General features: G+C 36.8%; 1 protein-coding gene across 1 annotated transcript; it reads left to right on the forward strand.

Moving 5' to 3' along the window:
* The first annotated feature begins 728 nt into the window (after nucleotides 1–728).
* LOC122136615 (zinc finger protein 239-like) lies at nucleotides 729–26,437 on the forward strand. Its single transcript, XM_042720985.1, has 2 exons — nucleotides 729–1,231; nucleotides 24,202–26,437. Exons 1-2 carry the CDS (start codon nucleotides 976–978, stop codon nucleotides 25,017–25,019), a joined length of 1,074 nt encoding a protein of 357 aa, XP_042576919.1. The 5' UTR covers nucleotides 729–975; the 3' UTR covers nucleotides 25,020–26,437.
* The last annotated feature ends 208 nt before the right edge of the window (nucleotides 26,438–26,645 follow it).

Here is a 26,645-nt window from a genome sequence, read left to right on the forward strand (position 1 = left end):
TTTAATTAATAAAAAAATAGTCTGAGCACATCAACAATCATATGTAAGATTAAATAGGATTAACTCTGTCCATTAATGTAATTTTGGATTTTACATTTAAAAAGGGGGGATAAAGCAAAATCTTCTTTAGTAAATATTCTCTTCACCACAGAATCTGATGTTAGACACTGCAAAATGCGATAGCAATTTTATTATCAAGTTTAATCTTCAGAAGCAGCTTTTCAGAAACATCTTCAAAATATCTTATTTTGTTGATTCACATTAGCCTACCTTTCATTCAACTGTTTGAGTTCCAGGTGGACACATAACCCTAAGATGTAGTTTTTCTTGCTAAACCTGTTTAATATTTTGGATTTAGTTAATTTTTTTCCCAAGGCTACATCTTAACATCATGTGTTTTCATTAATCTTAATTTCCATATTTACATGCTGTAACTTAGTGTGATTTTCAATAGAATATATGACTAATAAATTCGCTCGTTTTTATCCTCCAATCCTCACACACGAAGACTGTTGATGCTGATCAAATACCACGCGAGTCTATAATTTTAAGCCCTTTAAATGTATTATTAAAGTTATATATATATATATATATATATATATATACATTATACTTTAATAATATATATATATATATAAAACCGGCGCAGTAAATTTTCCCGTGTTATTTTCATCCTCGCGCCGCTTCACACTCCAGTCCAGCGGGTGGCGCTAACACACATAGGTTTGTTTGCCAAACACCATTAAACCTCGGAGGAAGAATATTAGTTTCACCGCGCTCTCGGTTGATTTGTTGTGGTGCTATTTCAATCCAGTATGTTCGAAATGTTGTTTCGGTAAAGAGAAAAATACTGTTTTTGAATCAGGTCAGCAAATAGACCTTTAATATTCTCGTCCTCATAGTCGTGACTTAGTTTTAAAGCAAGCAGGAATATCTGGAGGAGTATCATCTGAACTGAGATCTGCTGCTGTGAAGATGGTGTTTGTTAAAGAAGAGAGTGAGGAAAACACGACTGAACCAGAAACCTGGAGAATAAAACATGAGGAACCAGAAACCTGGAGAGTAAAACACGAGGAACCAGAACCCTGGAGAATAAAACACGAGGAACCAGAAACCTGGAGAATAAAACACGAGGAACCAGAACCCTGGAGAATAAAACACGAGGAACCAGAAACCTGGAGAATAAAACACGAGGAACCAGAACCCTGCAAAATAAAACAGGATCAAGGAGGTTAGTGTTTATTCTTCATTCATCTTTAATGACTGTCCCAGCAAACTCAACAACGTTGTAAAAAGTGTTTTTTTTTTCCACGTTGTGAAAAGTTCATGATAACGTTGAATGTAGTTTTTTTGACGTTATATACGTTTTTTTCACAACGTTGTTGAAACGTGTTTATCACGTTCACATGTCTCCTTCCAACGTTTTAAAAACGTACTTACCACGTCCAGACAGGTACTTTGCATGATGCCATCAAAATGCTTTCTTTACGGTGTTAAATATTAATATTCATCTTATTACCAGCGCTTTTTTACTTTTCACCTTACTCGTTGCGTTGCTGACCTCTGGTTGTTGTCCATTTAATAAGCCTACCTTAACATATGAAGGCCTAATAATTTATACTACACACAAATTTAGTCATTCATCGTATTTATTAACAAAATATAAAAAGTAATATGATATGGGTAGTTAAAAAACAATCTAAACAAGACAAATGCATTAATATATAGGCTACCAATAAAACAAAATGGTTTCAAGTAAAGTACAACACATGAAAATTATGCAATGACTGGCAAAATTGAATATGAACACATTATCAAAGTACAAGAAATTTCAGTGTATATAAATTTTAACAGAAAAAAAAACAGTATTTCATTTGTAAAATGTAATTTCAACTAGTTAAATATTTTATTGCAGTTATAATAATCATATTGCAATCTTATTACTTGTTTGCAATAAAAAAAAATGCTATTTTAAGATTTTTTTTAACACAAATTATATGTATATGGCATTCAGTTTAGAACTTGTTTAAATAATATATAATAAATACAGTTTATAATGGCTATTATTGTTCAATATATAATATTGGCGTAGGCTACCTGATTTTGAAAAATGTCTGTATGTTAGCGATTTTTTGGTGCTTTCATTGCAGGTTACATTGTTATGCCAGTAGGTGGCAGTAAAGGACTGTCTTAATGAGTTAGTTAGTGAACCATTCATTCAGGCTACGTCCACATGAAGCCAGAGCTTTCCCTATCCAATCTTTTTTTCCCCCTCGTCTCAAGAAATATCTGAGAACATCTCAGAGATGTCTATTTAGCCCTATTCGGATGGGACTAGTCTTCTAAACTACGTTTGAGTTTTGATTCTTACCACTTGACGCCTGCGATTTTCATGTACCAATTTGGACGGGACTAACATCTCCGTGTTTATCACAGAGGTGGGAGGGTCTGTTTTGTACATCTGGGCATCACAGAGATAACGCAGTCTGTATATGTGCATTGTGTATCTCAATAAATTAGAATGTCATGGAAAAGTTCATTTATTTCAGTAATTCAACTCAAATTGTGAAACTCGAGTATTAAATAAATTCAATGCACACAGACTGAAGTAGTTTAAGTCAAGTCAAGTCAACTTTATTTATATAGTGCTTTAAACAAAAAAGATTGCATCAAAGCAACTGAACAACATTAATTAGGAAAATAGTGTGTCAATAATGCAAAATTAAATTCAAAAGGCAGTTCATCATTGTACAAAAATATGCAATCAAGCAACTCAGTTCAGTTTAAATAGTATCTGTGCAATAATTTGCAGTCAAGTCAACGATATCGCTGTAAATGAAGTGTCCCCAACTAAGCAAGCCAGTGGCGACAGCGGCAAGGAACTAAAACTCCATCGGTGACAGAATGGAGAAAAAACCTTGGGAGAAACCAGGCTCAGTCGGGGGGCCAGTTCTCCTCTGACCAGACGAAACCAGCAGTTCAATTCCAGGCTTGTCCCTTTGGTCGTCTGAGACAAGGTCTTTACAGGGGATCTGTCTCTGGGGCTCTAGTTGTCCTGGTCTCCGCTGTCTTTCAGGGCTGTAGAGGTCCTCACTAGGTGCTGATCCACCATCTGGGCTGGATACATACTGGATCCGGGTGACTGCAGTGACCCTCTAACTTGGATACTGACTGGATCTGGTGGCTACGGTGACCTCGGAATAAGAGAGAAACAGACTAATATAGGGCTGTGCAAAAAATCGAATACGATTTTCATGCGCATCTCATCAGTAAAGACGCTCCTGTGATTAGTAGTATATCTCCAGCACGTGTGTTAAGATCAGGGTTGCCAGCTTTTCACAACAAATCCTGCCCAGTTGCTTCTCAAAACTAGTCCAAAACTAGCCCAATCGGGTTCCAGGAGGTTCCCCGATAAAAATTGCATCCCGGGGTTAAAATATAGGTTTTTGTCAGGGTTGCCCTGGTAATATTCAGATTTTAGGGGCTAAATATCATGTTAATGTTAATGGGGTCGCTACAAACAGAGCACATGAAAAACAACCGCAGACTTGGCAACACTGGTTCAGGTGGAGCGGCATTTACTACACAGAGCCGTAGTCCACCGACAAGCTACACGAAATCGCTTTCAAAATCGACAAAGAATCGCCTGCGATTTTAAAATCGATACATTATATATAGCCACTAAATTACGGCTCTGTGTAGTAAATGCCGCTCCACCTGAACCAGTGTTGCCAAGTCTGCGGTTGTTTTTCATGTTCGCGTGTTGAAGTGACCCCAATACCAATAACATGATATTTAGCCCCTAAAATGTGAATATTACCAGGGCAACCCTGACAAAAACGTATATTTTAACCCCGGGATGCAATTTTTATCAGGGAACCTCCTGGAAACGCGATAGGGCTAGTTTTGGACTAGTTTTGAGAAGCAACTGGGCAGAATTTGTTGTGAAAACCTGGCAACCCTGATCTGAACGCACGTGCTGGAGATATACTACTAATCACAGGAGCGTCTTTACTGAAGAGATGTGCATTAAAATCGTATTCGATTTTTTGCACAGCCCTAGACTAATATGAGCGTAGATGCCATTCTTCTAACGATGTAGCAAGTACATCAGGTGTTATGTGAAGTGTTCCCGGTTCCGGTTTACCTAATTAATGCAGCCTAAAAATCCTTTAACGGATTTAGATATTAGAAGTATATTAGTATGTTATGTGTAAGCCAGGTTAAAGAGATGGGTCTTTAATCTAGATTTAAACTGCAAGAGTGATGTCTGCCTCCCGAACAATGTTAGGTAGGTTATTCCAGAGTTTGGGCGCTAAATAGGAGAAGGATCTGCCGCCCGCAGCTGACTTTGATATTCTAGGTATTATCAAATTGCCAGAGTTTTGAGAACACAGCGGACGTGGGAGGACTATAATGTAACAAGAGCTCATTCAAATACTGAGGTGCTAAACCATTCAGGGCTTTATAAGTAATAAGCAAGATTTTAAAATCTATACGATGTTTGATAGGGAGCCAGTGCAGTGTTGACAGGACCGGGCTAATATGATCATACTTCCTGGTTCTAGTAGAGAACTCTAGCTGCTGCATTTTGGACTAACTGGAGTTTGTTTACCAAGCGTGCAGAACAACCACCCAATAGAGCATTACAATAGTCTAACCTTGAGGTCATAAACGCATTGGATTAACATTTCTGCATTTGACAATGAGATCATAGGCCGTAATTTAGATATATTTTTGAAATGGAAAAATGCAGTTTTACAAATGCTAGAAACTTGGCTTTCTAAGGAAAGGTTGCTATCAAATAGCACACCTAGGTTCCTAACTGATGACGAAGAACTGACAGAGCAGCCATCAAATCTTAGACAGCGTTCTAGGTCATTACATGCAGAGCTTTTAGGTCCTATAATTAACACCTCTGTTTTTTTCAGAATTTAGCAGTCAGAAATTACTCGTCATCCAGTTTTTTATATCGACTATGCATTCCGTTAGTTTTTCAAAATTGGTATGTTTTCGCCGGGGCCGCGAAGAAATATAGAGCTGAGTATCATCAGCATAACAGTGAAAGCTAATGCCGTGTTTCCTGATGATATTTCCCAAGGGTGACATGTAAAGCGTGAAGAGTAACGGCCCTAGTACTGAGCCTTGAGGTACTCCATACTGCACTGCTACGAATTGATGGCAGGCATATAAGTACGATTTAAACCATGCTAATGCACTACCATTAATGCCAACAAAGTGTTCTAGTCTATGCAAAAGAATAGTGTGGTCAATAGTGTCGAACACAGCACTAAGATCCAGTAGCACTAGTAGAGAGATACAACCACTATCAGATGATAAGAGCAGTTCATTTGTAACTCTAAGGAGAGCAGTCTCAGTACTATGATATGGTCTAAATCCTGACTGGAAATCCTCACAGATGCCATTTTTCTCTAAGAAGGAATATAATTGTGAGGACACTACCTTTTCTAGTATCTTGGACAGAAAAGGGAGATTCTAGATCGGTCTATAATTAACTAGTTCTTTGGGGTCAAGTTGTGTTTTTTTTGATGAGAGGCTTAATAACAGCCAGTTTGAAGGTTTTGGGGACATATCCATGACAATGAGGAATTAATAATAGTCAGAAGAGGATCTATGACTTCTGGAAGCACCTCTTTTAGGAGCTTAGATGGAATAGGGTCTAACATACATGTTGTTGGTTTAGATGATATAACAAGTTTATACAATTTTTCCTCTCCTATAGTAGAGAATGAGTGGAACTGTTCCTCAGGGGATCTATAGTGCACTGTCTGATGTGATACTGTAGCTGATGGCTGCTTGGTTAAAATGTTATCTCTAATAGTATCGATCTTAGAAGTAAAGTAGTTCATAAAGTCATTACTGCTGTGATGTTGGGAAATGTCAACACTTGTTGATGCTTTATTTTTCGTTAATTTAGCCACTGTATTGAATAAATACCTGGGGTTATGTTTGTTTTCTTCTAAAAGAGACGAAAAGTAATCAGATCTAGCAGTTTTTAATGCTTTTCTGTAAGATAGGTTACTTTCCTTCCAAGCAATACGAAATACCTCAAGAGTTTTGTTTTCCTCCAGCTGCGCTCCATTTTCCGGGCTGCTCTCTTTAGGGTGCGAGTGTGCTCATACCACGGTGTCAGACTGTTTTCCTTAACCTTCCTTAAGCGTAAAGGAGCAACTGTATTTAAAATTGCTAGAAAAGAAGAGAGAGTCCATAGTTTCTGTTTAAATCATCAAGTTGTTCTGAGGTTTTGGATATGCTAAGGAATTGGGATACATCAGGAAGATTACTTACAAAGCAGTCTTTTCGTGGTAGAAGTGATGGTTCTACCATACTTGTAACAAGAAGTAGAATTTACAGTTTTAGCTATATGAAGTTTGCACAAAACTAAATAATGATCTGAGATATCATCGCTTGGCTGCATAATTTCAACACCATCAACATCAATTCCCATGTGACAATATTAAATCTAGAGTATGATTTCGACAATGAGTAGGTCCTGAGACGTGTTGTCTAACCCCAATAGAGTTCAGAATGTCTATAAATGCTGATCCCAATGCATCTTTTTCATTATCAACATGGATATTAAAAATCACCAACAATTAAAACTTTATCTGCAGCCAGCACTAACTCGGATGTAAAATCAGCAAACTCTTTAATAAAGTCTGTATGGTGCCCTGGTGGCCTGTATACAGTAGCCAGCACAAACATCACAGGGGATTTATCATTAACATTTGTTTCTCTGGATAATATTATATGAAGCACCAATACTTCAAATGAGTTATACCTGAAGCCTGCCCTCTGAGAAATCCTGAAAACATTGTTATAAATTGAAGCAACATCTCCCCCTTTACCTTTTGGACATGGCTCATGTTTATAACAGTAATCTTGGCGTGTAGACTCATTTGCTCTTAAATTGGTTTGGATGTTTTTTGTATTTTCTAGCCCGGGGAACAGACACAGTCTCTATAGTGTGATATCTAGGTGAAAGAGTCTCTATGTGCTGAGAATTAACTGACTTCTGTGACGTGAGGCGGCTAGCAGACGGTCGGTTTAGACAGTCTGTCTGCTTCCTGACCTGGGCCCCAGTTAGTCAAGTAGAAACTCTACGACTATGTGCCATATTTCTAGAGAGAAGAGCGGCACCACCCCAGGAGGGATGAAGACCATCTCTTTTCAACAGGTCAGGTCTGCCCCAAAAGCTCGTCCAATTGTCTATGAAACCTATGTTATTCTGCGGGCACCACTTAGACATCCAGCCATTGAGTGATGACAATCTGCTATGCATCTCATCACCACGGTAAGCAGGGAGGGGACCAGAGTAGGGGTGGGCGATATCTTATCGTTTGTGATATACCGGTAAAAATTCTCCCCATGATAAAAATTAGTCTTCCCACGATAATAACGATAAAGTCTAGTTGATGACACATTTCTGTGTGCGACTGTGTGGAGTGATGTGAAGGAATGCGGACGTGAAATTGAGCAGCTCCTTCTACAATCTGGAACAGGTTTGGATAACGCTGTACAGTGCGACAAAAATCGGTCTGAGCCTTGAGTAAATGTACTACAGTAGCACGTGTGCAATACAGTTTTACATGTGTATGAGTCATTTACAAACCTGTTGTCCAACAATGATATTATTTATTGACGTGCTTTTTCTCCAGGGCTCCAAACTGCAACTAAAACAGTCGCATTTGCGACCATAAATATTAATTTGCGAGTGACGTTTTTGCTGAGGTCGCCACTAGCGACTACCCGCCGAAAGCTCCTCAGGATTTAACCGCTAAAAAAGTTTTCTCAGGCGGATGATTTGCTTCATTCTAGCAGCGCCGCGTCTGTGATAAAACGAACTCGGGCCGAAGGTTAATACACACAACTACACCGAGTGTGGACCTGCCGCATGTACAACAGCTTTCAGCTTTAGCGCCTCAGTTCAAGGGCAAGTGAACCCATTTAATCTTTCTCTTTACTAATAAAGTACATAATGAACATGAATTAACATCAAAAGGTAGGCTATTTTATAAGAGAGCCTACAGTACAACTTACTGAAATGTCTCATGTAGGAGGAGCCCAAGCTACACTCAGTGGCCAGGTGATGCTTATGCTCCATGATACTGGTACAGATTCTGTGTAAAGAACAATTCTTTGTGACTGTAGATTTCATGCTGGAAAAGACATTTAGTTCCCACTTTAAGTGAACCTTAGTTCCCAGGTCATCTACAAGATGGATTAAAATGCTGATAAAGTCAAGAAAAGATGAGACATAAACACATGACAGTATGATTGAAATGTAAATAAATAAATAATAATAATCGTAAAATAAATAAAACACATTTATTCTGTGGCACCTAAAAAAATTATTTGGCTCCTAAGTTTTTTTTCTTATAGGAGCCGATACAGCGATCACTGGATACCTCTGTCCATATCAGTGATTTCCTGGAGCATTACTTCTAAAGTGAAAGTGAAAGTGAAAGTGACGTGACATACAGCCAAGTATGGTGACCCATACTCGGAATTCGTGCTCTGCTTTTAACCCATCCAAAGTGAACACACACCCGGAGCAGTGGGCAGCCATTTATACTCGAACTTGCAACCAGCAGTTGGGGGTTCGGTGCCTTGCTCAAAGGCACCTCAGTCGTGGTGTTGAAGGTGGAAATAAAGCCACACATACACTCCTCCCACCTACAATTCCTGCCGGCCCAAGACTCGAACTCGCAACCCTTGGGTTGCAAGTCCAACACTCTGACCGTTAGGCCACGACTTCCCCCGTTCTACTATGCATATGTGGAGTTTCTGCGCGAGGGCGTCCTCCGGCTTCCAGTATGAAATAAATAGTTGTGTGTACTGCTCACAACACCCTATTTTGGGTAAAACTAGGAAAGATAATACTTTTCTCTAAAAAAAACAGGATTCCCTAAATTATCGTCATTGATATCGTTATCGCAGTAAATATCAAAAATTATCGTGATACATATTTAAGCCCATATCGCCCATCCCTAGACCAGAGCATATTACAGTGTCTGACATCATGCTTGCAAGTTCACACACCCCTTTAATGTTATTTTTAGTGATCTCCGACTGGAGAAGTCGAACATCATTAGCGCCAGCGTGAATAACAATCTTACTGTATTTACATTTAGCATTAGCCAGCACTTTTAAAATTTGCTAAGATGTCAGGTGCTCTGGCTCCCGGTAAACATTGGACTATGGTGGCTGGTGTCTCTATTTTCACATTCCATACAATAGAATCGCCAATAACTAGAGCACTTTCATCAGGTTTCTCAGTGGGTGCATCACTGAGTGGGGAGAACCTGTTTAATGCTTTTGATCGGAACAGAAGAGTGGTGCTTTAGACCCGCTACTATGCCGCCTCACAGTCACCCAGTTGCCCTGCTGCAAAGGCCCTGTTACTGGAACCGAACAATGTACAGGAGTCCCTGAGCTAGACGCATCCAAAGCCGTATCTATAGCCCTCACATTCTTACTGTCCTCAATTAAAGTTTGGATGCGTGTCTCTAATTCTGAAATCTTCTCTGTCAGCCTAACTATTTCCCTGCATTTATCACATGTGAATCCCTTGACACCGACAGAGATAGATAAACTATACATGTGGCAAGCAGTGCAAATAACAATAGCAGGAGAAGCCATTACTCACCGTGCTTGATGAAAGATTCTTACCACAGTTGTTTGATGAACTCGTGAAAACCGGAGAGAGAGAGTAACGAGAGAGAGGAGAGGAGGAAAGAAAACAGCGATAGGCACGAATGGAAACGCTAATGACAAGCTAACGAGTGCTAACGCGATGCATGTGCACTGCACTCGCGGATTTAAAATAAAAGTGAACGATCAAATTAATCAGATTAGATTGATATATAATATCAGAAATATGGTGGGAATTAAGTTATATTTTAAGTTATATTCACTTTAAACAACAGAGAGTGATAGTAATATAAAGATTCTACAGAAAAACAAAGCTACACGGAGCTACGATCACAAAACAGCAGCAAGGCAAGCAGGAATAAGGAATAAGTCTTTGGTTCATTTAATTCTGATGATTTTGCCTCACATTTAACAAAAACCCACCAATTCACTCAAATCTCAACAAATTATAATATTTCATAAGACCAATAAAACAAAAATTTGTGAATTGTTGGACTTCTGGGAAGTATGTTCATTTACTGTACATGTACTCAATACTTGGTAGGGGCTCCTTTTGCTTTAATTACTCCCTCAATTCGGCGTGGTTCACTAGGCTACACAATCATGGGGAAGACTGCTGATCTGAAAGTTGTCCAGAAGACAATCATTGAAACCCGTCACAAGGAGGGTAAGCCACAAACATTCCTTGCCAAAGAAGCTGGCTGTTCACAGAGTGCTGTATCCAAACATGTTAACAAAGTTGAGCGCTAGGAAAAAGTGTGGAAGAAAAAGATGCACAACCAACGAGAGAACCGCAGCCTTATGATGACTGTCAAGCAAAATCAATTCAAGAATTTAAGTGAACTTCACAAGGAATGGACTGAGGCTGAGGTCAAGGCATCAAGATCCACCACACACAGACGTGTCAAGTAGAGGTCGACCGATGTATCGGTTTTGCCAATTAATCGGCACCAATAGTTGATTGCCGGAACAATCGGTTATCGTCAAAAATCCATGACGATAGTTTTCTGGGTTGCACCCATTGCTGGAGCGACTGAGAAGGGTCTGTTTTCATTATACAGTGCGAGAGCGGCCTCTAGTGGTTGAAATCACTGACAGCACGCGCTATTTGTTTAGACACGTGACGCTGCATGCTGAAACTTCAGACCCGGATTTAAATACAGCTGACAGAAAATCCTGCTGTGCCACAGAGCGCCATTCACATAGTTTCCATTAAATTACATTATATTCGCCCCGAATCGTTGTTAATGTACATAATGAATTGTATATTGAGCATTTTCATCGAAACGTTTGTCTTTCTGTGGATGTAATAAAGTCTGTATGCTTCATTTATAGAGCTATAATATAGATCACTCTTTCTGTTTGCTCCGTGTTTTAAACACTAAACTTCAAACTTATCCATGCCTCATTGTTCACTCTTAAAGTAAACTTGTGTCCGTTTGGTGAATAAATAAACTGTTTTAGACCGCTACTCAAGTTGAATGCGAGGCATCCGGAGTGTGTGTGATACCGGTGAGTTCTCCTAGACTCAGCGCTGCTTTTTTATTTTGATTAGATAATCATTAAGTGTTCAAGAATAGAAGCAGTTAAAGTGTGAGAGTATACATTGTGCTGGTATAATTGTAGGGCCCTATGATTTCCGTGATGCGTAAAACGCGGATGGAATCACGGAATTCAGTCATAAAAACAGAATTCAGAGTTTAACGTGGAATGTCACGGAATTGGTCAAATTTTGAATGAATTAATCAAAAGTAGGTCATTACACTTAAATCAAATAGCAATATGGACTAGTATCTGTTACTATTAAGCCACAAAAGTCGATTTAAATATGAATCCTGCATGTTCTGCGTGACTCCAATGAACGGCGTAGATGCGAGGTTTCATTTACACTGAAGCGTGTGTGACGCTTGCGGTGATTTCAGCTTCTCTTGTCTCTGTACACAAAACACATGAACAACATCTCCAGAACTGTTCTGAAAGAGCTTTCATGAGCTTCTGACCGTTTGATTTGAGTAAAACTAGCCTCATATCACATACACAGAACTGTAAAGGTATTCACGGCAACCCGCCAAAATAAAAGTCTGGTCTATTTTTCAGTAGAATGTACATAGCCTACTACTACTACTACTACTCAAATGAAACCAACATTATTTTTTAAGAAATAATCACACAATTTCTTCCATGTTTTAATTTTAATAGTAAATTCCCTTTGTTTGCCAAAAAAAGTTTGCTTAATTTTCAGTAATTAAAAGATAAATGAAATTAATGTTTCATGCCTTCTTTTGATAACCATAAAAAATTTAATACACAACACAGAATTTTTGAGGGAAAAAAATCACAAGGCTTCTTTAAGAAAAAAAATGAATGAATTAAGTTGTTTTATGGATTCAAATAATTAGATGCTAAAACACAGAATTTGGTAACATTAAAAAATATGGTGAGGAAAAAAATAAAACATTTCATAGGGCCCCAAAACATATAATTTTTGTTAAACTTTTATTAAATTGATGTGAAAATGTTTCAGTTTTATGGCTTTAATTAATTAGACTTGCTTTTTAATTAATAAACTTTATTAAAACGGAGTGGAGAAAAATTAGAATGGAAAAAAAAAACAATCCAGAAAAATTCAAACGGAAATAATATGTCAGAGGCGTCTTACCTGGGCTAAGGAGAAGAAGAACTGGATGTTGCCCAGTGGTCCAAAGTCCTCTTTTCAGATGAGAGCAAGTTTTGTATTTCATTTGGAAACCAAGGTCCTAGAGTCTGAAGGAAGGGTCCTAGAGTCTGGAGGAAGTTGCTTGAAGTCCAGTGTTAAGTTTCCACAGTCTGTGATGATTTGGGGTGCAATGTCATCTGCTGGTGTTGGTCCATTTGTGTTTTTTGAAAACCAAAGTCACTGCACCCATTTATCAAGAAATTTTGGAGCACTTCATGCTTCTTCTGCTGACCAGCTTTTTGAAGATGCTGATTTAATTTTCCAGCAGGATTTGGCACCAGCCCACACTGCCAAAAGCACCAAAAGTTGGTTAAATGACCATGGTGTTGGTGTGCTTGACTGGCCAGCAAACTCACCAGACCTGAATCCCAGAATCTATGGGGTATTGTCAAAAGGAGCTGAAGGCCACTGTCAGAGAAACCTGGGCTTCCATATCACCTCAGCAGTGCCACAAACTGATCACTTCCAAGCAAGACCGAATTGAGGCAGTAATTAAAGCAAAAGGAGCCCCTACCAATATTGAGCACATGTACAGTAAATGAACATACTTTCCAGAGGGCCAACAATTCACTAAAAATGTTTTTTTTTTTTATTGGTCTTATGAAGTATTCTAATTTGTTGAGATAGTGAATTGGTAGGTTTTTGTTAAATGTGAGCCAAATTCATCACAATTAAAAGAACCAAAGACTACTTCAGTCTGTGTGCATCGAAATTATTTAATACACGAGTTTCACAATTTCAGTTGAATTACTGAAATAAATGAACTTTTCCAAAACATTCTAATTTATTGAGATGCACCTGTAGTCATTCGGATTGATTACCATTAGTATTATCACACAAATACGAGGGATGGGGGAAAAAATCGATACAGCATAGTATCGCGATATTTTCTGCGGCGATACTATATCGATACATGGATGCCAAGTATTGATATTTTATTATACTATTTGGTAGAATAATAAAATAATTTTTTTTACAGTCCACTAGATGGTGGGGTTGAGTTTTTTTCCGCATTACGTCATTATCTTCATCAGGAGGGCTCGGGGACAGTGCAAGAACAACAGCGCATGTGCGAGGTTTTTATACAGTCTGTGGTTGAGACCGAGCGCAAGTCCAGTAGGTGGTACTGTGCATGTGTCGAGCTCGCCCGTCTGCACTCATCAGTGGTTGAAAGATGTGCGGGTGCGGCTGTGCACGAGACAGAACATTACGCGAAAAAGTGAAGTAACGTTATACCTGGGCCTTTATTCCATGTTCATTTGCCAAGTTATAGACAAGTTAAAACTAGTATTGATCTTTGCAGTGCAATATTTGACTGAATGGGTAAAAATTACGGTTATTTTCATCAGTTACAGAATTATAGAATTACAGAATTATAACATTTGAATTAATTATCAATCTTTTGTTCGAGAGAGAGAAAGATGACAGTTGTGTGTGTGTGAATTACCTGCGTCTGTCTCTACAAACAATGAAGCTATGAGTTTAGTTACTTAAACAGAGATTTTAACTTCCTCGTTGCTGAGGAATATAATGCAGTGATTTAGTATCTAATCCATTTTATTAATAAAAGTAGTGGGCAGCGTTGATAAGTTTATGTTGGCCTACTCCTGAACGTTTCTGTGCGGGCAGCAGGATTTCTCCCTCTCCCTCTCTCTCTCTGTGCAAGTGATATGAGTGTGTCAAGTAAAGCAGCGGTGCATTAATATAGCATGGTAATTAAACGAACTTGGAACTACCAGAGCATTAAACGGTTTCAATGCATACCTGCCAGCCATTCAGAATCAAGATTTTCCAACAGACCATGGAATAAATGAAAGTAAGAGCACAGCAGAGCATATAGTATACCTGTTGTAGCACATTGTTTACTTTAAGAGTACATGTTATGTTTAATTTAAATGCTTAAAATGAACATTTATTAAAAAGTATATATAATTTAAAGTAAGACTATGTTTTATTTATTTTAAATTTAACAGTAATTTGCTTTCAAATGCCCCAATTTCTGAAGGGTCTGCAAAACTTTTTTTTGTACAAGTTCAAGTTGTGTTGTTCAAAATACCTGTAGTAGCACAGCAGTGCATACCTGTTTACATTTAAGGCAGGTTTTCACAAAAGTGTTGGTCAGTTTGTCTGCTTGACAATCCCATTTTGCACTGCAACAATAAAACTGAAGTGATATACACAAACTGAGAAATGAAATAAACCAGATGTTGCCAATGTTTTCGTTTGGGGACATAATTTGAAGTTGGAAAAAGGTAATAAATTGCAATATATCGCAGAATATTGCAATAATATTGTATCATGACACATGTATCGTGATAATATCGTATCATGGGGCCTCTGATGATTCCCACCCCTAACAAATACCATGGTGAAGCTAAATGCTAAATATTAAAGGGATAGTTCACCCAAAAATCAAAATTATGTCATTAATGACTCACCCTCATGTCGTTCCAAACCCGTGAGACCTCCGTTAATCTTCGGTGAACTGGTTCAAGAAGATTAGATTATTGTTGACGCGAACCGTTTCAAACGATTCAGTTCGATTTGGTGAACTGGTTCAAGAAGATCCGGTTACATCGAGTGATTCGTTCGCGAACCGGATGTGCTGTGAACGCGCTCATAACAGACCCGGGAGAGAAGTCAATGCTGAATAAAGTCGTAGTTTTTGATATTTTTGGACCAAAATTTTTTTTTTTCGATGCTTCAAAAAATTCTAACGGACCCTCTGATGTCACATGGACTACTTTGAAGATGTTTTTATTACCTTTCTGGACGTGGACAGTATACCGTACATACATTCTCAATGGAGGGACAGAAAGCTCTCGGACTAAATCTAAAATATCTTATACTGTGTTCCGAAGATGAACGGAGGTCTCACGGGTTTGGAACGACATGAGGGTGAGTCATTAATGACATAATTTTGATTTTTGGGTGAACTATCCCTTTAATGTGTGGTTACAGTAGTTTAACTTTGTTTTTTTTTTTTTTTTTTTTTTTTTTTTTTGTAGTAAACCCATGTTTAATTTTCATAATGGTACATCTGTAATTAAGTCATTATGTAATTGAGTGCATAAATAAAAGTGAGTAATCTTACCTGACACTGATATAACAATAGCCAGTCTTAACAGTTTACCTAACAAAATTATTCTGGTTATTATAACTTTTATTATTATTACCAAACAATTTCTTTGCTGGGAGGCAAATATATCAAACATGCGTGCGGTAAGAGGATCTACGGTAATTCACGTTGGCCAAAACTAGACGTGCTGGTGTTCGGTAATGCGATATATCACGGTAATGAATATGCATGATACTTAAATATTTAGACTTAATAGGCTATTAATTTTCTAACTTTTTTTACATTTTAATCTGGACTACAACATGTCCTAGATATTGTTTGAAAGTGTTTTGATTCTTTATTGTTATTCACACTTTACATTAGGGCTTCATTAGTTAAAATTAGTTTATTCATTAGTTAACATAAATTGCCAATGAAAAATTCTTCTGAACATTCATTCATCTTAGGTATTCCAATATTTAATAATGAGTTGTTAAAGGGGTGCTATTTTGCTTTTTCACTTTTTCAACTTTAGTTAGTCTGTAGGGCCCTATGAAATCTGTTTTATTTTTTTCCCAAATCCGTTTTATTTTTTCCAAATTCCATTTTTTCCGGTTTCATTTTTCTTGACTCCTTTTTTAATGGTTAAATTAAATTTTATTAATCAAATCATTAAAATCATGAAACATACATTTTCACATCAATTTATTAAAAGTTTAACAAATATTACAAGTTTAGGACCCTATAAAAGGTTTTATTTTTTCCTCACCAAATGTTTTATTGTAACCTAATTCTGTGTTTTAGCATGTCTAATTATTTAAATGCATAAAAACAACTTAATTTATTCAATTTGTTCTAAAAATAGCCTTATGAAATGTTTTTTTTTTTCCTCAGAAATTCTGTTGTGTATTTTTTTTTTTTCTGGTTATAAAATCAAGGCATAAAACATTAATTTAATTTATCTTTTAATTATTGAAAATTAAACAAGCTTTATTTTTTGGTAAACAAAGGGGATTTACTATTAAAACATGGAAGAAATGTTGTGTGATTATTCCTTAAAAATAATGTTTGTTTCTTTTTAGTAGTAGTAGTAGTAGTAGTAGTAGTAGTATGTACATTCTGCTAAACAATAGTAATACATTTCTGGCAAATACTAGTCTTAAAATTAAACCGGACTTTTATTTTGACAGGTTGCCGTGAATACCTTTACAGTTCTGTGTATGTGATATGACACTAGTTTTACTCAAATCAAATGGTCAAATGCTCACGAAGTGATTCTCATGTGTTCACCTCCTTATTTAGAGAGACCGCAGACGCTGAAATCACCGCGAGCGTCAGGCGCGCTTCCATATGTGTGTAAAACAAACATTCATTAACAGAGACACACAGAACATGCAGGATTCATATTTAAATCGACTTTTCCAGCTTAATATTTACATATACTAGTCCATATCATGATTTGATTTAAGTTTAATGACCTACTTTTGATTAATTCATTCAAAATTTGACAAATTCCGTGACATTCCACATTAAACTGTAAATTCCATTTTTATGACTGGATTCCACGATTCAGTCCACATTTTCTGCATCGTGGAAATCATAGAACCCTAAGTCTGTAATGTTGCTGTTTGAGTATAAAAAAGATCTGCAAAGTTACAAAGCTCAAAGTCCAATTCAAAAGGAGATATTTTATTTAACAGAAATCACTTTTCAAAAACTACAACAAACGACTCGTTTGGACTACAATGCATAATTTCCGTGATTTGTGATATCACAAAGATTGACGAATGGGACGAGACCTGGTTGAGCTGCACTAGAGAAGGCAACGAGTGTTATCACTATATCGGAGACACGCTAGTGTTCCCAAGGCAGACGAGCTTAGAATGGTTGTAATCATCCTGGTATAAATCGTGCTCAAATTGATTTGATTTTGACGCAATATTTACACTGAAGCTCACAGCAGGCTGCTATGGTAAGGTGCATGATATTTCCCAACCAGGCGCCGAGTGCTGTCAATCAGGCGGGCTTTCATTTGATACAGGAACTATTCTAGTCGTTCATGCCAGACTGGGGAGAGAGGTGTTGTAATAATGTAAAATATGTGAAAAATAACGTGTTTTTCAAACAACCTAGTATGAGAGCCTGTTCTAGTACACCCCCAAAAGAAAATCAAGACCTTGTTAAAGAGCATAAAAGGACCCCTTTAAAATTGAAAGTTGCAACTGTGTTATTTAATGAGCTAACATGAACTAAGACTTGTATTTTTTAACTGTATTGCTTTATTGTATTTAAATGTTCAGTTATTTTTGTTATAAGAAAAACATTTAACCTGTTATACTGTATTATGACCATTTTTTTATAATTAAATTTCAATACCGTGATAATACCGTACACCGTGATAAAAGCATTAGCAATTAATTGCAACAGGAAAATTTGATACCAGCATATCCCTAGCCAAAACACACAAGGAAACGCGTTGTGAAATAAAATATCAATGACAATCACAGACATTCGCATTCAGACAGGATTAGTTTTCTCAGAGGATCACTGAGTTTGCTGAAAAACAGTAGGTAATTTGCTCTGGAATTATTACAGAGGTTGTGTGAGAAAAACACAGACGTGGCAGATTCGGATGGGATTTAAATCACCAAGTAGGTCTGTGAAACAAATTTCTCTAATGACCCCCTGTAAAACTAGTCCTGTCCGAATAGGGCTTTTGATGTCTGTATTTACATATGCAAGATGTATTTTTAAGAGTGCTTGCTCATACGTCATTAAGATGTTTCCTGTCAGATATCAAACAAACATTTATTAGAATGCATGTTAAACTGCTTCTGAGACGTTTATCAGAGTACACGGCAGATGTTTCCCAGATCTTTAGCAGACGTCTTACAGATGTACTTTTGCTGTCTAGGTAGTTGAGATGCAGATAAAGTTAACTATTAATACTTTCATTTATAATGCCTAAATATAATTTAATAAATACAAATATATATTAGGGAGTGGAAATGCCCTATAAGTACTTCTCTGCAGCCATGTTCTAGTGGTTCCACATTCTGATTAGCACGTAACTTATTTCGAGTTCACGTGTGCATTTGGTCTTTTTGTACATATGAGTTATAATATTATATTTATGTTGTATAAATATCTGAGTATATGATGCGTTTCCTTGAGTTAAATAAGCTGGCAGCACTTCAGTTTACTGGTGTTAATTCAGCTCTTCAGCACACGCAGATTGAACAGCAATGCACAACATTAATAACTATAATTGGGAATTTGGGAATGTCATAAACATAATATTATAAAGAGAATATTACCGTAATAAAAAAGTTGTGAATTATTTGGGTTTATTTGCCGTGTTTCAGCGCGTTGTTACAGGAAGAGCCAAGAGCGTGTCCACAACACATCTGACTAGGCATGGGACGATTACCGGTTTCAAGGTATACCCCGATTTGAAAATTTTCCATTATACCGTTCCTGCGGTATGCGCTGTTTTCAGTGTCTCCTCATAGACTGAAAGAGTAGTAATCCCTCAGGCTGAGTGCAGTGTAGAGAGTAACACTGACCCCTCCTCCTGTTGGTGCGAGCGGTCAGTCACGTTTGTGTAGGATGGCCGAACTGAAGGCCCGGGTACACTTCACATTCAGCGTTTCTTTCTGTCTTTTTTTGCCTTATTGCAACTCTCTGTTCTGGACTTGAACAAACTGTGTTGCAATGCAATCATTTTCCAAAATGTCATAAAAAAATGTCAAAATGTGAAAATATGAAGTCCGTTAATGCCCGTTAACACAGGTGCTGAAGACAGACGCACAGAGTAAAATACTGTAGCAGGCAGATCACTCACTGTTCATGATGCACAGACTATTGGAAGAAAATCCTCAATATTGATTTGGGGGTTTATATGAATGTGTTTTTGAGGGGAGCTGACTGTCTTCTGAAAAGTTTACATAGTATAACAAAGTATTATTATATAACTAAATGATATGAAATGATATAAATGATATACAGATTATGTCTATGATTATTATTATATAACTAAATGATATGAAATGATATAAATGATATATGAATTATATAACTAAACTTAATTGTAATTACAGATTAAGGTTAAATAAAGATGTCAGTCTTTATTTTTTTTCTTTTTAGGAAACAAAACAAAACAAAAAAACCTAATTCTACTGTTTCTAATATTCTGTATGTTTTAACCCAGTCATTTAAAAATAACACATTTCAGAGCTGTAACAACAATACCGTGAAACTGTGATATTTTTGTTTAAGGTTATCATACCGTCAAAATCTCATACCTACCCATGCCTACATCTGACTATTCGGGGTTGTAGTGCAGGTGCATTGCAATATTGGAAATAGGCTACTTCTGTTTTAAACCATGAAAGCCAGTGGATATCATACAAGCAACGTGCAAACTTTGTGCAAGTCAAATTTATGCCGGTGAACGTCTTTCACCATAATAGTGAAAATAAAAACTGACGGCGCTTTCGGCATCTGACGACGCATGCATTAACAGCACGTATTCTTTCAGAGATGAATCTCCTAATATGTGGTATATATAACCATTTTAATTTATTTCTTTAAGGTTTCTCTTGTGGCCCGAACATAGTGAAAACAATGAGAAGAAACATATTTTGTGTCGAACAGATTGTTTTTGAAAGTCAATGCATAAAATAAAGCTGCTGCTCTTTTGTTTCATTGATAAAGTGCTACTGGAGTGTAAAGATTTTATTTTACTATAATATACTATAATTCACTGCAGTCTATAATAAACCTGTTTACATTTTTTTTTAAACATTGTCAGTTATGCGGTAATGCGCTAAAGAAATTGTTGCGAAGCAAATTAATTTTAATATTCATTTAATAATAAAAGTAACCTAATAATAATAGCCAGAAAATAACACGTCTACATTAATTGGAAATGCTAAATACTCTTAATAATGACAATATTGAATGATTTTGACAGTATCTCTGGCTATAGTCCTTACATGATTGACGTCTTTCAACACACTCCATCGTCTTATCGTCGGGCCCCCCGATCCTCTACGCCACTGTCCATGGAACATTTTTTTTTTTAAACACATAAGTAATGCTGTCCAGTAACTTGTTTACATTATTTAAGCATTATTTTATTTTTTTGTAAGGCTGCTTTATGTTTGATTTATGTTGAAGTGTTTAATGTTTTTTAATTGTGAGACTTTTTTGGTAATCAGGCTCTCTAAAATTATGTAAAAATGTGGATTTAGATTTATCGGCCAACATATCGGTTATCAGCTTTCATATTTAAAGAATTATTGGTTATCGGTATCAGCCAAAATTTTCATTTCGGTGCATCCCTATAAAAAACACTCAAACATTTGACTTTTTCTCCCACAAGTTGTTCCTGTAGTTTTACTATGTTAAATTCATGGTGAATGGTGGTGATTTGTGTTTATTGAACAATGTTTTTCCTGGTTTCCACTAGGGGTGTAACAGTATGAAAATTTCTTATCACGATTATAGTGACCAAAATTATCACAGTTATCAGTATTATCACGGTATTGTTAAAACGAGTTGGAGATGTTCAAAAAGTAACGACACACACATATGGTAGAGGTCAAAAGTTTGGAAACATTACTATTTTTAATGTTTTTGAAAGAAGTCTCTTCTGCTCATCAAGCCTGCATTTATTTGATCAAAAATACAGAAAAAACAATAATATTGTGAAATATTATTACAACTTAAAATAATAGTTTTCATTTGTATAACTCCGTTAGCACTCTTTTAAAACCTCCCAGCTTTTCCACCCTGTTTTCACTCAAAACGAAACTACTCTGATGCTGTGCGCATGTGAGACTGTTACTGAAAACCGCTTTATGCTGGACTATATTTATTTTTCATGAGTTGTTCAAATCGTGGAAATCTAATACGGTTTTAATGATAATTAAAATATGAAACTGTAATACTAACCGTGGGGAATTTTATCATGATTTATCGTCAAACCGGTAATCGTTACATCCCTAGTTTCCACATCAGTGGCGTTTGTTCTGATATCTGTAGCTTCAACAGAATTCTGCACTGAATTTGAATGCTTCTCACAAGATTTCACAGAGATGTTATCGACTCTGTGGCGAATTTGACTGTATCTCCCAGCGCTGTGTATATCGGTGTCGCGTGAACGAGATCAGCCCACGGCTCCGGCTCAAGCAGATAAACGGACTGCGCTGCATAGCCCGAACGAGTAGTGCAGATTCGTTCCGCTTTTGGTTAATTTATGCAATGTAGCTCTTGTAAGTCGGTCATGATGAGAACGCAAGGCTGTTCATTCCATTTTTGGAACTGAGAAACAACTTTTCTTTGACTGAATGCATGTTGCGATGACGTGATGGGACGCGTCTAAGCCCAAAATCTGCAGCAATAACGAAAATTTTGGAGTTTGCTTGATTATGCGATAAATTCAGCGATCGTAGAATCGCAAAATCCTGGAGGGACTGTTTTATGATGTGAGCTTAATGTGGGTAAGGATTTGGAAACAAGCAGAGTACGGCTGTTTCTAAAGCATGCAGTGCCGCTGTTCAAAAGTAAGCTCAGAATTGACTCAAGAAAGAAATGCAATGAATTCGGAAAATCTCAGAATCGATACTGAATCATTTCTCGATTCGCGATGCATCGATTTATCATCCCAGACCTAATACTTATTAGTCATTCGTTTCTACTTGCTTTATATTGTGAAATTATAAAATAACTATTATAATACATCTGATCGTCAAGAAATCAAATTTTGTCAAAGTTTTGCACTTTTTTTGTGAATGTAGTAAGAAAAGTCTAAGATCTTGCTTGATCTATCTGCTGCTTTTGACACGGTTAATCACCAGATCCTCCTGTCAACCCTACTGACAAAGGGCATCTCAGGAACCGCACTCCAGTGGTTTGAGTCTTACCTATCAGATAGGTCCTTCAAAGTATCTTGGAGAGGTGAGGTGTCCAAGTCGCAACATCTAACTACTGGGGTGCCTCAGGGCTCAGTTCTTGGACCACTTCTCTTCTCTGTCTACATGGCATCATTAGGTTCTGTCCTTCAGAAACATGGCTTTCAATACCATTGCTATGCTGATGACACTCAACTCTACCTCTCATTCCATCCTGATGATCCATCGGTAGCTGCTCGCATCTCAGCTTGTCTAACAGACATTTCTTGCTGGATGAAGGACCATCACCTTCAACTCACCCTTGCGCAAGACAGAACTGCTTGTGGTTCCAGCAAACCCATCGTTTCATCACAATTTCACCATCAAGTTAGGCACATCAACCATAACTCCTTCAAAAACAGCCAGAAACCTTGGAGTTATGATTGATGATCAGCTAACTTCCTCAGACCACATTGCTAAAACTGTCCGTTCCTGCAGATTTGCTTTATTCAACATTAAGAAGATCAGGCCCTTTCTTTCCGAACATGCGGCACAACTCCTTGTTCAAGCTCTTGTTCTGTCCAGGCTAGACTATTGCAACGCTCTCTTGGCAGGTCTTCCAGCCAATTCTATCAAGCCTTTACAATTAATACAAAACCACCAATCAATATGCAATTTTTAATGACCCGAAAAGAATACACGTCACACCTCTATTTATCAATTTGCACTGGCTACCAATAGCTGCTCACATAAAATTCAAGGCATTGATGTTTGCATACAAAACCACCACTGGATCTGCACCCCTTTACCTAAATTCATTACTTCAGACTTATGTGCCCTCTAGAAGCTTGCTTTCTGCGAATGAACATCACTTGATTGTGCCATCCCAAAGAAGCACAAAGTCACTTTTACGGACTTTTAAATTAAATGTTCCCTCCTGGTGGAATGAACTGCCCAACTCAATCCGAGCAGCTGAGTCCTTAGCCATCTTTAAGAATCGGCTTAAAACACATCTCTTCCATCTTTATTTGACCCTCTAACTTTTTCACTCACTATTCTAATTCTATATAAAAAAAAAATAATAAATAAATAAATAAAAAAAAATAACTACCTCTTTAATCTTTTTGTATTCTATCTATTTTCTTTTCATTTATTATACTATTATAAAAAAGACCTCTAACACTAGCTTACTCTATTCTTTTTCTATTCTATCTGTTTTCTTTTTATTTATTTTCTTTTTATTTATTATATTATTTAAAAGTCCTTGCTACGTATACTGTGTTTAGGCTAACTGAGACTTGTTATAGCACTTATATATCATTGCTCTTTTGTTGTTTTTGATTGCTTCCATTGTCCTCATTTGTAAGTCGCTTTGGATAAAAGCGTCTGCTAAATGACTAAATGTAAATGTAAATGTAAAAGTCACAAAACCCAAACTTTTCTTCACTTTGTGACTGAATTGCACATCCATTATAATTACTGAAGTTTTCAGTCAGTTCTTTATAATATTTTAGAATAATAATGGTACATTTAGTAAGAGTAGAATGTATTTTCTATTTGAATATTAGATATTGCACGTTACCAGCTAAATATTCTACTGTCAAATGTGTATTACCAAGAAATAAACATGTAATATTATTAGCATGCTTATTAATGCAAAACAGTAGTAATTTATTATTAAATTATCTTTATTTTTGATACCCATTACACCAGCCCCCAGTGCTACCAAATCTGCTTCTGGTGCCACCATCTGTAAAAGTTAGTGGCACTGCTCTCAAATGTTAGTCTGGAGCCATGCACTGTTACATCAGGGTTTACGTTATGTTCACATTTCACAATTTTTACTTTTATTTCAGAGTTGATTAAAGAAAAAGAGAAGAATGAAGAAACAAGTGAAGTTGAGGAGAACAATCATGTCAAAATTGGAAAAAAAAAATTGAGTTGCTCTCAAACCAAACAGAAAAATTTAAAGAAAAGAAGAGCCAAGAAATCTTTAACCTGTACTCAGTGTGGAAAGAGTTTTACACGCAAAACAAGTCTTGAGCATCACATGAGAGTCCACACGGGAGAGAAACCATTCACTTGTGATCAGTGCGGGAAGAGCTCCACACAATCAGCAAACCTTAAGATACACATGAATATCCACACTGGAGAGAAACTGTACACATGTGATCAATGCAGCAAAATGTTTTTATGGTCTTCAGTTCTGAAGAAACACTTGAAAGTTCATTCAAAGGAGAAAACACCTTCATGTAACTTGCGTGTTAACAGTTTAGTGCGTCTACAAATTTTGAAAGTACATCAGAAAATACACACTGCTGTGAGAGAGTACATTTGCTCCGAGTGTGAAAAGACTTTTTCTTCAGCAGACTGTTTAAAACGGCATGAGAGGATTCACACTGGAGAAAAACCTTACAAGTGTTCCCACTGTGACAAGAGATTCGGTCGGTCAACAACTCTGAAAACACATGAGATGATTCACACTGGAGAGAAACCTTATAAGTGTTCACACTGTGACAAGAGATTCAGTCGGTCAGGAGACCTGAAAAGACACGAGAGGATTCACACTGGAGAGAAACCGTATCACTGCACTGCATGTGGAAAGTGTTTCAATCAATCATCTAATCTACACAAACATACAAAAAACATTCACAGTAAGCAGATCATCTTCTGATCCAGCTCTTTCAGATCTGATGCTGCATCCTCATCAAATATGACACCATAATGCATCAAGCAGTATCATATAATCTGGATAAATCTGTTCTAACCAGACATTATAAGCAACATGACAAAGAAACATTATCTAAAGTTTTCACAGTGCATAAAGTTCATCTTCATCTTCGAAACCAGCAGATTCAGCTGTGATTCAGATCAACTCAAAGATAGAGTTCCTCCCTAAAGAACAATGTCACAAAGTTTTATTCTTGTGTATCGTTTTGCTTCATGATATGCATGATTTGATTGTGCTTTCTTATGAGTTTCATATTATGTTCAGTTGTCTTTAATTGTATGTCACTTGTAGTTTACTTACTCTTTAATGAAGGAAAGTAGAAGGTTTTTACCAACTGTTTTGTTCAGGAAGCTGAAGAAGAGACTGTAACACTTTTAAGAGAGACTGAGAATTAATTTTAACAGTGTTCTTCATTGTTAAAATGAATAGTTATTCTTCCACTTAAAATGTATTTAGGAAACACAGATGCAAGATATACTGTCATGTAGCTTTGTTTCTGATCCGTCTGTGCTTCTGTTGTAAGTAGGAATGGATACAGTATTAAACAAGCTCTGGGGTTAATTAAAAAAGACCGTGGTATTGATAAGCTCTGATGTGATCGAATCTGCTTTAGATACTGGAATAATTAAGAAGATACCCTAACAATTTATTATCGCTACATTAAGAGTATCAAGGTAATTGTACTTGCCAATCATTTCTATATGCAATATCATCATCAATGGTACATTTGTTTTGTGCAATTAATTAGGGGTTCGAGCATGCAGCGATGAAACCCTCTTGTAATTGTTAGGATTTTTATTATTATTATTATTATTTTTATTCTTCCGCCGTAGAACTGAACGTGCAGCCCAAACCGTAAGGGCTAGAGAGCTGAAACTTGGCCAGATCGTAGAGCTTAATTTGGGGAGAACCTATCAAAGTCTCAGCCCAATCGGCCAAAAGGGGGCGCTACACACAAATTTTTCTTTTAGACACTTTTGGCTGTAGCTCGTAAACCGTTTGTCATAGACTCAAAAACATGCCATTGTTGCAATCCTTGGGTTAGCCCGAACAAAAGTGCACACCGCCTTTTTTTGCTCTACGGCGCATCGTTTTCTCGCAAAATTGAGTTATATCTGAAACCTACTTTTGCGAACTAGTACTAGGTTTTTCACCCAGTCGGAATCAAACCACTGCACAAATAATCTCTACACACACAATATCAATAATTATTGAAAAAAGTTAGAAATTTTGATTCTTACGCGAAATAGTACACCAAAAAGTGTCTATGCTAACATTAGCCAAATGTTATTTTAGCTTTAACTCTTGAACAGAATGAGATATCTTCACCAAACTCGGTACACATGTGTATAAGCTCAATCTTTGGTCAAATTTAAAAAAAATTATATATTATATATAATTATAATTATATTATATAAAGCCTATAAAACCAAAACAAGTAGTCAAAACTGTATCAAACTTTGTGAAAACATGTGGTAGTTGACTCTTAACAAGTATGCAAAGTTTTATGGAGATTGGTCCATAGGTGGCGCTATAACAGTTAAAAAAGCCTCATAAACACAAAATTTT

This window comes from Cyprinus carpio, chromosome B3 (assembly GCF_018340385.1).
Source record: "Cyprinus carpio isolate SPL01 chromosome B3, ASM1834038v1, whole genome shotgun sequence".
Taxonomy (NCBI): domain Eukaryota; kingdom Metazoa; phylum Chordata; class Actinopteri; order Cypriniformes; family Cyprinidae; genus Cyprinus; species Cyprinus carpio.